General features: G+C 35.8%; 1 protein-coding gene and 1 long non-coding RNA gene across 3 annotated transcripts in view; both read left to right on the top strand.

Moving 5' to 3' along the window:
* The window catches only part of LOC136846629 (uncharacterized), a 42,054-nt gene that overhangs the window by 27,314 nt on the left and 1,154 nt on the right, over positions 1 to 13,586 (top strand). For both annotated transcript variants that reach the window (XM_067117540.1, XM_067117541.1), the window contains exon 4: positions 405 to 844. In XM_067117540.1, coding sequence (XP_066973641.1) covers positions 405 to 844 — 440 coding nt within the window. The remainder of the gene's footprint in view (positions 1 to 404; positions 845 to 13,586) is intronic.
* On the top strand, positions 9,182 to 12,113 carry LOC136846630 (uncharacterized). The gene is made up of 2 exons (XR_010855463.1): positions 9,182 to 11,006; positions 11,069 to 12,113. It is a non-coding gene; the product is annotated as an uncharacterized lncRNA (long non-coding RNA).

The following is a 13,586-nucleotide window of genomic DNA, read 5'->3' as shown; positions in this document are numbered from 1 at the left end:
ATTCCCAAACTCCATTATTTTCTGTTATTTATACTATTCTTTTGACATTATCCAACATGGCTGTTAAATCACATGAACTTTTCCTTGGTCCAGTTTATAATCCCTAATCCGTAATTACTGTACTATGAAAATCAAAGAACTTTTTTTAGTGACCTGGTTGAACATACATACACCATTGTTAATCACCTGGCATAATGTTATGCATTAGTACTTTCTTGTAACAGGATGGATAGTTAATGATAAAGTCACTGCTTAACCTCTTAAATATACAATGATGAGTCCCTACTAAATATTGACCTCATCTCCTATTCATCCACATTGCAGGCCAACTTCTTTTTTTAATATCTATATTGTTTTCATCTTGATCAGGGTGAATATTCAGGGTTCATTGTTTATCTTTGCAGAAGCTTCATGAAGAGCCAAGGCGATTGTACAAAAAGACAACAAACCGCACAACTGTGCGAAAGCCCGTCCGTTATATTGTGAATAAACAGCGTGTGAGTAGTAGTGACAACAAGAGTAATAAGAATCGCTTGGAAAATAACGAGTCTCATATTCAGTTGGGTCAGTCTCCTTTCCATCATCTTCATTTACATAAACAGCAATACCAGCAGCAGCAACAACAAATCAAATTGCAGTTGCAACAACACTTACAACAGCAGCAGCTGGAACAGCAGTTGCGGCAAAGGCAAGCAGAGATCATACAGTTGGACTCGCCTGATCATATAGATACTCCCGACCACCTGAGCTCTCCCGATCTCTCCACAACCTTTGATCAGCTGGGGTCTCTCAACAACTCCGTCGATCAGTACTCGTACCTGCCACCCTCACCCATCTCTCCCAGGTATTGTGTTACAGCTTTGTTACGTGGGAAGAAATTTTGTTTAGGTTTAGCCACCAGAAAATTTTTGAGTATGCATTTTATTAATTTTGTTAGTGCAGCTTCTCTAATGAAAATATCATTTATGAAGAGATTTGATACTTTTAAAAGTTACTATATTACTGTATTGCCTCCAAATTTGTAGATCTAATGTTTGCATGTTGCCAGATACAGTTAGTAAATTTTGTAAAATGGTACAGAGTGCTGTTAAAGATTTGTTTTGAGTTTAACAGTAAGTTGTGAAAATAAAGTTATTTATCTGAAATCTGTAAGTTATTTGCATTAGGGACTGCTTTACTTATTTTTTAATATTAAACCATATTAGGTTAGATACAAGTTGGTTGTATTAGGCCCATAAACATGTTGAACACTTGAATCATGGCAAACAGTTAATATCCAACAAAAGGAGAGCCTTTGCAATGTTTCAAAGTGTCATAATTTTAAGGTCTACAAAATACTGCTCTGATTTTCTAGTAGTTTTTTTTTTGGTGTGTGTGTGTGTAAGTTTTGAGATTTACAATAGAGTAGTATATAGAGTAATGTCACTAGTCTTAAGCTGATTATTATCTCTCCTTGGCTACAATCCATGAAGAATTTAAAGCCATGCCAGAAGAAGTTTTATACCTATAGAACATCGGGAGACCTTTTAATGGCATAGGTCATTGTCCTTCTGTGAGAAGGCCAGCTAGTACAAGCCTCCACTAATAATCGCACTTATTCAAGTCACTCGGTTAAAACTCAAGAGAATGCCAGCCCCATAAGTCTAAAAATGTGACTCACTGGTTTGGTTAAACTACTGTGTAAGAAGAAAAGCACAAAAAGGAAAACTTGAGTTGCTTGTATTTGCTGTTCCCCTCACATGTGACGCCTGTTTGGACAACAGCAGATTGATGACAGAAAATGTGCCACCCGTGCAATCATACCTATGCCAGAATTCCCAATTTCAGACGCCTTGGCTGTAGCCGGTTGTTGGAGTGGCGACAGCGGGGCTAGCGAACTTGCGGGTCGCTTCATCTCATTGTCGACTGATTCATCACTAGTTTGAACCTTTGACATCTAACTCGACATCAACCCAATATCCATTGCACGTTCCTATTCCACATTCATGTAGAGTACGTTCGCTTTTCTTTGGTGACCTTTTTAGAAGTTTGAGTTTTTTCAGCAAGACATTTTGAAGATTTTCACAACATAGAGTTCTTTTATAATTATCCTTATTTTGAAGTGGCCTTCATTGTTACTTGAATCATTTAAGTTCTCTCCTATTCAATTGATGTTAAGCCATCAGTAATACATGTTTTGAATAGTAAAGCAGAAATGACTGTCTTTGAATTTCAGGTAATATTGCATGGGTAGGTTTCCTCCACTTGTTTTAATTGTGGTATTGCTTATTAGCAGAGAATTTTAGTTTTTAAGATTAATCAAAATCCTTTGCTGTAGTACTGTTATTACATGTCAGTGAACTACTTTACACATCAGAGCAGGCAATAATATTGGCCAAAGGCAACACCAAGGATCATGCTTACTTGCGGCTGATTTTGGTTTGACATAGCGCCGACATTTTCCCTCCTTAGCCTAGTATAATTGGACCAAATTTCAAGTTTGTTGAATGCTTGTGATGATAAAAATTAATTGTTAATAAGACATGGCATGCATGTGAAAGCAGTACTTGATTTATATCAGTCTTGGAACTTGGTCTTGATTATGCTATATCCTTCCCTGTTGGTAAGAACAGCACTTACAGGCTTAACATCCTTGTGTATTTTTAAGTCCTTTATAGCATGCAGTACTGGTACATATGCATCTTTTGGTATGTGTACCCTTTTCTCTTTCTTGCTCTCTCTCTTTCTCTCTCCTTTGCTTGTCTTTTTGAAGTTTTTACTCTTTGAATATATACAGTACTGTATATGGTTCCTGTTTTATCAAACTGGTTTTTATATTGCTTGTCTTGTTTGCTGTGAAGATGATCAAGTACATAGTTCTTATGTGCATAGTATGTTATTGTTTAAATCTGCTATGAAAACCCCTGTGGCCGGCTCAAAATGGAAAGGTAAAACCTAATCACTTTTGCTTCAGTTTTTAAACTTGAAATGTTATAAATTTAGTAGCGAATTTCTTGTAATGATACTCTTTCTGTCTAATTTGGTTTACCTTAGGTTTAGCTTTGATATAGCACACTAAGAGATTAGTGTGAACATTGTGGTAATAGAGCACAGTTTGTTTCATAACAAAACTACAATTCATATATAGCCCTTGATTCAGGTCTGTGAATGTCCAAACACTGCATTCTTATGTCTACAAGGCAGAAAAGTAAGTTAAATTAATACCCTTGTGCAACCAAAACCCTCCAGTATATATCTGCCACTTGCCTCATCCCTCATTTCACTGTCTTGAGTGCTGAACGGCTGAAAGTGCCCCAGTGCTTCGCTTGACAGCCCAATCAGAAAATCACAAATTCCTTAGATGCCTGCCAAGCTGGTAACAACCAGACGCAGTGTGCCAGACTGATTCTACTATATAGGATTGCCAGTGTTCTTATCTTACTTTAGAGTTTTTTCAGTTAGCTTAATCAGTTTTAAGTGTTTTGTATAGTAGTACTTTCTAGTTGAGTAAATTCGTTTGCCAGTTGCAAGTCTTTCGATGCCAGTTTCCTTGACCCTTTGTGAAGGGGAAGTTGGGTGTCATGAAACTTGTCTGTGGCATAGCTATATGTTTGTTTTGTTCCTTACTGTAAATGTATTTTTCATGATATAATTTTGGCTATGGTGTCATTTTAAAGCTGAATATTCATATTTTTTGGCTATGGTGTCATTTTAAAGCTGAATATTCGTATTTTGTTAATGAGAAAACTTGAAAAATCAAAATGAGTATTTAGCCAATATATTTTTTATGGCTAAAGCCATTTGCAGTTGATCAGAATCTCAGGTGTTAACAATTTGCATTTCTGCAAATAATGTCATCAGGATGTCTGTGTTATTGTTAGTTTTGTAGAATTTGTTTTTTGAGTGTGTGTGTGTGTGTGTGTGTGGCCCTTAGTATTTGTTCTTATTTTTTGTTGGTATCCTTTACAGAGGGTGTATATTGGGTTCATTTAACTAGGGATGAGTTGTTCAGTTAGTTGATTGTTAACATTTCCCCAAAAATTGCTGCTTTTGATAATGTTTGAGAGATAGATTAAGGGTTTTTGTATTACTTTTTTTTTTTTTTTTTTACTGTGCTGTTTGCTTTACTCGTCATAACAATTTATACGTTACCTCTGACTTTGTGATTAGTGTATAGTGTTGGTAATTGTTAAGGCCTTCACTGAGGTCATCTTTAACACAACTTTTCAGATTCATTTTCATATAGTAGGGATAGTGAGAGTCCAGTAAAAGCAGGGACTGAGATAGATGCGTAGGGAAAATGACACATACAGTTGCTCTTCCAGCATAAATGCCTGATAAGAGATGATGCTTTTCTACAAACCCATTACAGTAATCCATCAGTAGCAGTATTTAAGGATTGCATGCTTTGGGAAGTTGATTTGTCTGAGTACTCAAATTCATTATATGTTTCTGCTCTAACCATGCCAGCCAGGTTGTCCCTTCTGTGCCTGACATGTCACAGTTGGAGATTCATTATTTTGGCCTCGCATGACTTGATGCAACATCTTTTGACAGATGATTGACCTGGCTGACCTGACTTTGCTCGCTCCTCTGCAACCTTTGTGCACCAGATTTCCCATTTTCAGTGTGTTGGGGTGGGGTGTGTAAGGGGATTTTGAGGGTGCTGTGGTGCTTGTGAAGCACACCTCAGTGTAAATGACAGGCCAGGCAAAGTGGGAAATACGAATATGAGAAAACTTTTGGTAATCATTTCCTGAGTCCAACTAGGGTTTTCTGACTTAATGTATCTTCTTATGGACAACCAAAGAATGACTACAACCTACTGAACTCAGGGATAACCACACTTTCAGAGATTTCATTTGAACTTTCATAAGCTTCAGTTTCACATATGGAGACTTGTTTGGCAAGGCCTCATAAGCAGAGGTTTTTCTTAAAAAACAGCTTGAGCTTTCTACCTTATCGATCAACCACCACTAATCTATACTAAGTGAAGTGGAACCAATTACGTGATTGGTGTAATTAAGGAGAATTAATCCAGTCGAGACCTGAGTCAACTTATGTGTCTATCTTTCTCAGACGCTGTAAAATATAGTTTTCAACAATTTATGGCAATTAGCTGACTTTGACAAAGTTTTTGAATCCTTGAAACCAGACGTAGAAGGTCAGCTAATTTTTAAAGGCTTATTCATCACTTTAAGAAAGAGTCTGCAAAGATGTTTCTAGCTTTAGATTGCCTGACCAAGGCTCTCACAACCTGTAAGACAACCTAACTTTGAAGGTTCCTGACTTTAGAAGTGTTAGTAAGCTTTGTGCCTTTTGAGAAAGGTTATCATTAACAGAAAGGTTAGCCATTTACTTGTTTGCTCTTGGCTCCAGATTTAGTATAAAGATCAGCCTGATATTTCTCAAGAAGCTGCAGCTGCTGCTACCATTCTTTTTCTTGCTTCCCATACCGTTAATAAGAGAGAGATCTGTTTCACCCCATTGAAACCTTACAGTGTTATCATGAAAGGACAGGAACGATAGGTCTGCCTCTTCTGGGCTCTTTTTATCCATATGTTGTACTAAATATCACAGTACTAAAACTACAGTATCTTACAGTCACAGACAGATTGTCCTCATGGCCTGTAGTTCTGGTAGAGAAAACAAGCAAGTCAACCATGATGTAGAATCATTTCTGTCTCCTTTGTGTCAAGTGCAATATAGCATGGTAATAAATGTGGATTCTTGAAGATACAAGTCAGTATTTGCAAAATTTATAAGTTGGATACCTTTTTGTTGATTCAGGTTTGGTATCTATGGTACAGACTTTGCCTTTTAGTGAAGGTATAACGGCTGTTTTATCCATTTTTTCTTAACACTTCCCTTGATAGCATCCTGAGAAACTCGAATGTTTGTTATGTTAACTTCCACATGTACCATTTATGGTAAGCTTTACTTAGGTATAATGAATGCCACCTATGAATTGTTTAATGCATATAAGTTAACTTTTTTTCCCCCCTCCCTTTTAGAGGAACTCTCTTCATTTCCTACCTTTCAAAAAGGCTAAGACATTTAGCACCTAGGAATTTTTGACAGCTTAAATCATCTTAGGAAGAAAAATAAAAGAAATTTGTACAAGGAAGAAAAATAAAAGAAATTTGTACAAACCTATTAGTGTGTCCTCGACTTATGGCGGGGGATCTGATCCAGCACCGCACCGTTATCAGCGCTTTAACGGCACTGTAAAATATAGTAAACAGCACTGAAAAAACACCGTAAGATCGAATTGCCGAAAGTTGGTGGCATCGTAAGTTTAGTGCACACTAGTTGCCTCCTAACATAGCTGATTGCAATGCCTGATGGTTTTTTAGCGGACAAAAAATAGATAAATAAAAGAGGTAGGTGAGGGGGTATACCCGAGTGTCTTGGTGATGCAAGCACTTTGGCTACCCTTGATCTTCTGGACAGTTGCAGACCTAGGTGAGGCTAAGTATGAATGATGGGTGTGTGTAGACAAAATCTTTCTTTTATAAAATTACTGGTTCTTATTAAAAAATAATGGGGATAGTTCATTCACTGCATTAATAATTTGTTGTTTAGTTTTATATCGGGATTTATTTCCCTTTAAGCTTAGTTACAAATGTAATTTAGTCTTTAAATTTGTTACTTAACACTGGTGTTGAAGGTTGGGTGCTCTTGAATTTAGAAAGGCAACATGGGCCCCAGGTTTATTTCTTTCTGTTTTTTCCTTTATGCCTTTTGATCATTGTACCTTTTTGTCCAATTTCATTTTGTTGCTTCAGTTTTCTTCCATCAATTTGTATCAGTAAGACCAACCCCATGACACTTGAAATATTACTGGGTGATGCGGTTAAACTACTTCGTTGAAATGATTTGCATTTATGTAATGCTTTTATGTTAATCAAATCATAATTTTAGTACCCCCAATAGAAATACTGTACAGTGGTAGTCATAGTTTCCTTTTTAAGTTATCATTGTTGACCTTGCAGTAGTTGTTAGATATGTGTGTACTGTAGCTGTTGCCACTAGTTCAGTTCGCTGTCGTTTTGTAGTAATTGATAACATTGACAAATGGGAATCCAGGGCTGGAGAGTGAAGAAAACTCATTTTATGCCTTGCCCGCCCTTGTCAAAGGGTAACTCTCAAGATGATGATAGTGATGATGAACTGCTACTAATACTAAGTGAGACATTTTTGTGTTTGGTTTCATTGCATTGTGACATGTTGATGGGTTAGAATTACGTTGCCAGGACAACAAAGTTTTTCATAGCTGTGCACGGATATAACTGAGATATCAAGTTTGCTAAGTAGAAATAAACAGTTGATTTCACTTTAATCCAAGTGATTTTTCTTTATGAATTCATCACTGGTAATTGTTTTGAATTATTAAATAAGTTTTTTGTGGGCATTTATCTTCAATGACCAGCAAATTTACAGTAGATATACCCTTGTGGAGGTGTTGACTTGTGTGGCCTAAGCAGTCTGCTGTACTCTGATAAAAGGTTCTTTGCTGTTGTCCTGTGACTTTCAGATGTTCTGTTCTTTTTTTCTCCCATATTCCCTGTTCTCTTCCCACTTAACTGTTTAACCTGTTGGAATTTTTTCTAACTTAGTTTTTTCCCCATTTCAAAATTAGTTGCTCTGGTCATCTTTTTGATATTTTAGAGTCTTTACTAAAGGGGTCGCTGGGATAGAAAGTAAGATAGTACGGTGTGAAAGTAGCTGCTCTACAGATCAATTTGAACTTGCTGCTTCCCATAGCAGAAATATAAAATGGATAAGGAAATACTTTATTTAATAGAATTTGAGGCAGAACCATGGAAAGGCTAGAAATACTCATATAATGCTGCCAGGAAAAAAAATATTGTAATTGTGCCAGACAATAATTTTTTTATGAGGATGAAACTTTTCAATTCTGCAGCCGGTATGGTAATGACAAATGCTGAAAATCTTTTCTATCATTATTGGAATGTTGTTTTACTGTATGGATGTCAACAACTTACTATGATCTCTGCCATATTTTTTTCCCCTCAAATTGCCGAAGTTTTGTGGTTGGCTATTTGTCACAAGCTGCTCTTCATCCACATGAGCTCACATATCTTGCTTGGTCCTCCAGATGATAGTATTTTTGGGAATATTTGTTGTATTTGGTTTGCTGGTGACTTTTTCATTAGTTTTTGAAACAAGATGAAATAGTATGTAGACAGTAAAACTGTTGTTGCAGTTGTTTACTCCAACCAGTTTATAGTAGGTTGCTGCTAGTTTTAACAGAGGTCAAGAGTTGTACTGCAAGTGTGGAATGTATTGGCTTGTAATTTTTTTTTTTCCTTAAACATGAAATAGATTCTCTCTCTCCTGTACATTTTTGCACTTGAACAACAATCAGGTCTAAGCCTTAATATATCCAGTTCTTATCTGATGTTTTTGTGAGTTACTCTTCCTCATACCCTCCTATCGCGTTTGTAAACCTTCTCAGTCTTTTGAGGTATTAAGGTCTTTTCCAGCAGCGAGACACTGCATCTCTTTGTCACTTCCTCATTCATAATACAATTTTCCCACCATATTTATGCCATGAATCTTAATTTTGTATATATCTCCTCATTTTGCCAGTGCCAATGTTTTCCCTGTGTGGAGAAGCACAGACATGATATATATGTATTATAAGTCCTTGGTCTCCTATTAAAGGGATATATTTGTCGACCAGGAGTCTACTTATTTTTCTCACATGTTATCCAGGCTGCTTTTCTGCTCACTGCCCTTGCAGTCTTTCTTTACAATCCAGTATGTCATAAACACACCAACATTGAAGAAAAAAATAAAGTTTTCTAGCTCACAAGTTGAAGCATTTGTTTAGGTTGTTGAGCTTTGTGCATTCAGTTGTTTCATTGCTTTGAAGTACTATGGCTATGGCTGATGCAGGATATTGATTATTATAATTTTCTATTTCATTTAAAAAATATTTTGCATTGTGGTTTTTCAAGTTTGTTGATTCTGATATTTGAAAAGCATTTCTGAGTTGACATATCAGTGAACTGAAAAGATTGCCTAGTAACTTAAACTTAATATTGTACAAACTCTCAAGGCATGTGTAGTCAGAAATTTTTTTGGCTAACAGTATGTTGATGCATGCAAATGGAAAAGGCCACAACTGCTGCATTATTTTAAGATTCTGGTAGTATTAGACCTAGGCTTATGCAGTAGTTTTTTATTCTTTTTTTTTTTTTTTTTTTTTTTAACAGACAGAGGAAAACTGTACTCCACAGTAGAAATATGGAATAACATTTTATTGTAGTTACAGTTGTTAAAAATGCCACATGAACATGACATCCTCAGTAGAATAAAATAAAAATAGAATAAAGATTAAAATCCACAAAATTCAGATATAAGAAAAATCTTTTAATCTTAAGATCCTGAAAATATTGTGCACATTGTTACTATTACCTTTTGTAAAGGTAGCACTTGGACGTGGTACAAGTGACTGACTATTTTCTTAAAGGTCAGGATCATTTGAGGAGAGTGAAAATATCAGTGGTAGTATTGATATACAACATTCAGGTTAATGTTTGTCTGTTGATTCATCTACCATGGGAATGAACCTTTGTAGTTTTCTTTATTTTCATTATAGTGTTATTTATTTTAATAAAGGATAATTTATGCATTCATATACAGCATGAATGGTTATTATCTAGCAAAGATACCCGTCCTCTGAGATTAGGGTAGGCCTATGAAAACTATCCTTCAATCTTTAGGATACACAGTAAATCCTGAAGTTATATTTCAGGGAAAAATGGCAATTTTGACACTTGCAAATAAGGTTAAAATATTCTGCCTTGTTTAAGTACATTTACCACTACATGGTTCTCCACCATCTTGTCTCTGTTTGCTCTTCTTTTGTATTTCGGGATTTGTACATCTTGTACTCTGTATATTTTGTGATCCCAGGCATTTCTTGTGCCACCATGTTACATCTGGTTAACAGCACTGAGTTTACCCCCACACTTTTTCCCAGAGCAGCCACATGGCCATTTCCATAACTCAGATGAATTAATATAATACTTCTTATAATGATGATTGTAAGATGGAATGGACTATCAAGACCATAGTGTCAAAATAATGTCTGCACATGTATATGATATACCTGAAGCATTTGTTCCTTAATGATGAAAATTGGAGTAAGGTTAAAAAAAAAAAAATAAAAGGAAATTGGACAGCCATGTTGGAAGGGACCAAAGGTAACATGGGAAAAAAAATGACAGAAAGCAATACAGCTGGGGTTGATGGGATGCTGCAAAGAACCTTAAGTACCATCTGCAATGTATGGAATATGGTACCCCTGCAGAGACCACTTCCTTCAGGCCATTGTTTCTTAACAATTGATGGAATAGTTCTCTTATGTGGATGTTACAGTCTGCAGAAGTCTTGGTTCCATAATCAAAATTGTCTAAAGTATATGATAGACATTTGTCAAAAGATACCATGTTTGGTTATGAGCTTTGTTGTGATAAGGAAAGTCTGCTGTCACCCAGAGTGCCTCTGCCAATAAAATTGTGCCTGGTTAACTTGAGACTTATATTGCAGAAGAATAGTATCTGCATGCTGTGGTTGCTTCAGTGCCCAGTACATTCTTTTATTTTCCTCGTATTATTGTAATGCAGTTATTATTATTATGGTCCTCCAGACAAAGTTAGGGAACTATTGTTTTCCTTTTGTTTGTTTGCTTGTTTTTCTGTCATGTTCTTGTCATTGCAGATCCTGCACAGTTGAAGGGGTGTCTTTTGAACAGGATGCAAATGTAGAATATCATGCACTGATGCAGATGAAATTAGGTCTTCTGTCCTGTCCTCTCCTGCTTTGTATGCCACTCTTTCCTTGTCATCGCAACTTCTTGTATGATTGAATCGTAGATTACCATGCCTGAAAGTGCATGGAGTGTGTGTGTGTTCATCATTTTGTCGTACATGCAATGTCATTGTAATTACTGCTACTTGGTTCAAGGGATATTAATCAGGCATGGTACAAAGGTATACACAGCTGTAATTACTGCTACTTGGTTCAAGGGATATTAATCAGGCATGGTACAAAGGTAGACCGTTGTGTATCAATATATATAGAGGGAGATTGTCTGCATGGTTGCCGTTCTTACTTTTTCATTGCAACAACTAGTATGAAGGGATTTCCATCAAAGTTGATACAAAGGGTATTAGATTTGCGTGAAGGGAGATTTTCTGTTGCAACGTCATGCTTACCTTGTCATCACAACTGTTCCTACACTACTGAAGGATTTCAATAAATCTTGGTACAGGGGTGGACCGTCATGGATATATGTGTGTGTGTGTGTGTGCGGCGCCATTGCCAGTTGTTGTGTCTGTCACACTTGGCTTGTTGTCACAGTTCTTACCTTGTTGAAGGGATTGCTGTATCCAAAGGAAATGTGTCATGCATCGGTATTCATGAAAGGAGATAGTACATCTTTGTAAGCATTGGTGTTTATCATACAAAACATTTTTATTTTGATCTGACTGGGCACAGTGTGAAATAGGGGCACAAAATACATCTTAATGTGAGAAACTTTTGGTGATGTTATTTTCTTAACATTTCATGTATTGAAATGCTTTTAAAAAGTTCTTGTTTTGGGGATTGGTGTAGCAGTGATCTCAGAATGCTTGTTGTTGTTATGATTATTTTAGCAATACCGCTGAGTCACTTTGTAGACTCGGGTCTTCCCTGAAGATTTGGCTCGAAATAAAAGGTGGAATTGGAAGTGAGGTAAAATTAAAGAAGTGTGACGGTAAATAGTAAGATGAAGAGAACAGACAAGAAATGAAATTCCATCCCTACAAAAGTGTGAGACATTTCCTGGCAATACAGTTACAGGAGTGACAGTTATAGGAGTGCAGTTATAGATTTTCATACTTGAAAGTGTTATGCAACCTTATTGCTGTAACTTTTCAGGCAATTTCTTACTGAACATACAGTAGGTATATAAAAAATCTGCTTGTCCCATTCATCAAATCTATGGGTGTTGAGCATTGTTCAGAGTACTGCATGTGTATCTTTCCATAAGTTCAGAGCTCAGCATTTGAAAAGAAAAATTCATTTGATTTAATTAAAAAAAAAAAAAAAAATAAGTAGAATTCAGATTTTATATATTTTTATTTAAATCTATAGTCCCCTTCCCTTTCACATTTTATTGCCGATATGAGTAAAAAATTATTTTTTCATTGGGTCTATATAGGATAACATGCAGTGCATAGTTTTTGTTGAACATTTTTCAGTGGTTTGGAAGTTGTTAGACTTTGAAATATGACATTTTTACTTTCCTCTATGAAGTTGAGAGTTAGACTTTGAAATATGACATTTTTACTTTCCTCTATGAAGTTGAGAGTCTTAGAAAAATAGGAAGAATGTAAAAGTTATTACACTTGTTGAATTGTTTTTTGAATGCAGTATATTAATAATGCATTATCATCTTATCCATGCAACATTATGAGAGAGATTTTATGGTTGAAGTAGCACTAAATTTACAGTATATCCTAGTCTTGCAAAAAATAAAGAATGCCACCCTTTGTGTTGCAGTATCCCACAACAGCTTTGGCTTTCTCTGTATTTCCTTGTTTGTCTCCATCCACCATATCTGCATTGTGAATGGTAGACATAGCGACATCTTATTTTGTCTTTCCTTATCATTGCTGTAACTTCTGATCTTGCCTCAGAAACTGAAGATGAGTATTTTCTGGTAATTCTTCTGGATTCACTAAGTCTTTGTAATTGTTGCTGCTAGTTTCTTTGTCATTCGTTTTGATTGTGGAGGGTAATGGGATGGCAAAAATAGAGATATAATTTGGCAGCTGCTTGGGACATACGACACCTGAAGTTCTATCATGAAAGCAAACCAGGCATACAGCTGTCTGATAAGAAAAATGTACACTAAGCACTCGCTAACGAGAGGTGGCAGGGTCGAATATGGGAATGCTTTGAACAAGTAAAATCATGATAATAAAAATAATTTTGGGTAATTTAGGCTAATGAATGAGTATTTGCATCATTTTAAAAGAATTATTTGTTGAGTGTTCATAAATATACTGGGGATAATAAGTCATCAGGACTTTCTAAGGCAGTAACGACTTTCTATATTCCATTGTTTTTTAGTGGCTAAATTTCTAATGTTGCATATGTTGGTTGTAGTTTTATTATTGAATCAGATGTTTCCATTTTAGTCATCCACAGAATGATGATGCTCATAAGAAAATACTATATGACTCAGCTAGGACAATGAAACTGAAAATGCTTGTGCCCTGGTATTTTTCAGTAGTTGTACATTTATAACATTATCCAGCAATGCAAATTGAAATTGTACCTTACTTTATTCATCATGTTATGTTTGAATTACAAATTTTGTTATGGATTAAATGTGTAAATACTGGAATTTGGGCTTCTATAGATATACCATTATATAACAGGAAGTTGTTAGTACCGGCAAGTGTTAACCCAGTATTTTTTTACTGCTAATAGTATTACATGGTGTACTAAGTTCAAGAAATTTTCGTAATCTTTCGTAAGGGTGCTCTTCTGTTAAAATCTTCACCCTTGGTACTTCTGTC

Source organism: Macrobrachium rosenbergii, chromosome 15, assembly GCF_040412425.1.
Source record: "Macrobrachium rosenbergii isolate ZJJX-2024 chromosome 15, ASM4041242v1, whole genome shotgun sequence".
Taxonomy (NCBI): Eukaryota; Metazoa; Arthropoda; class Malacostraca; order Decapoda; family Palaemonidae; genus Macrobrachium; species Macrobrachium rosenbergii.
The sequence above is the reverse complement of the archived record's forward strand: the minus strand, read 5'-3'. Positions and strand labels throughout refer to the sequence as shown.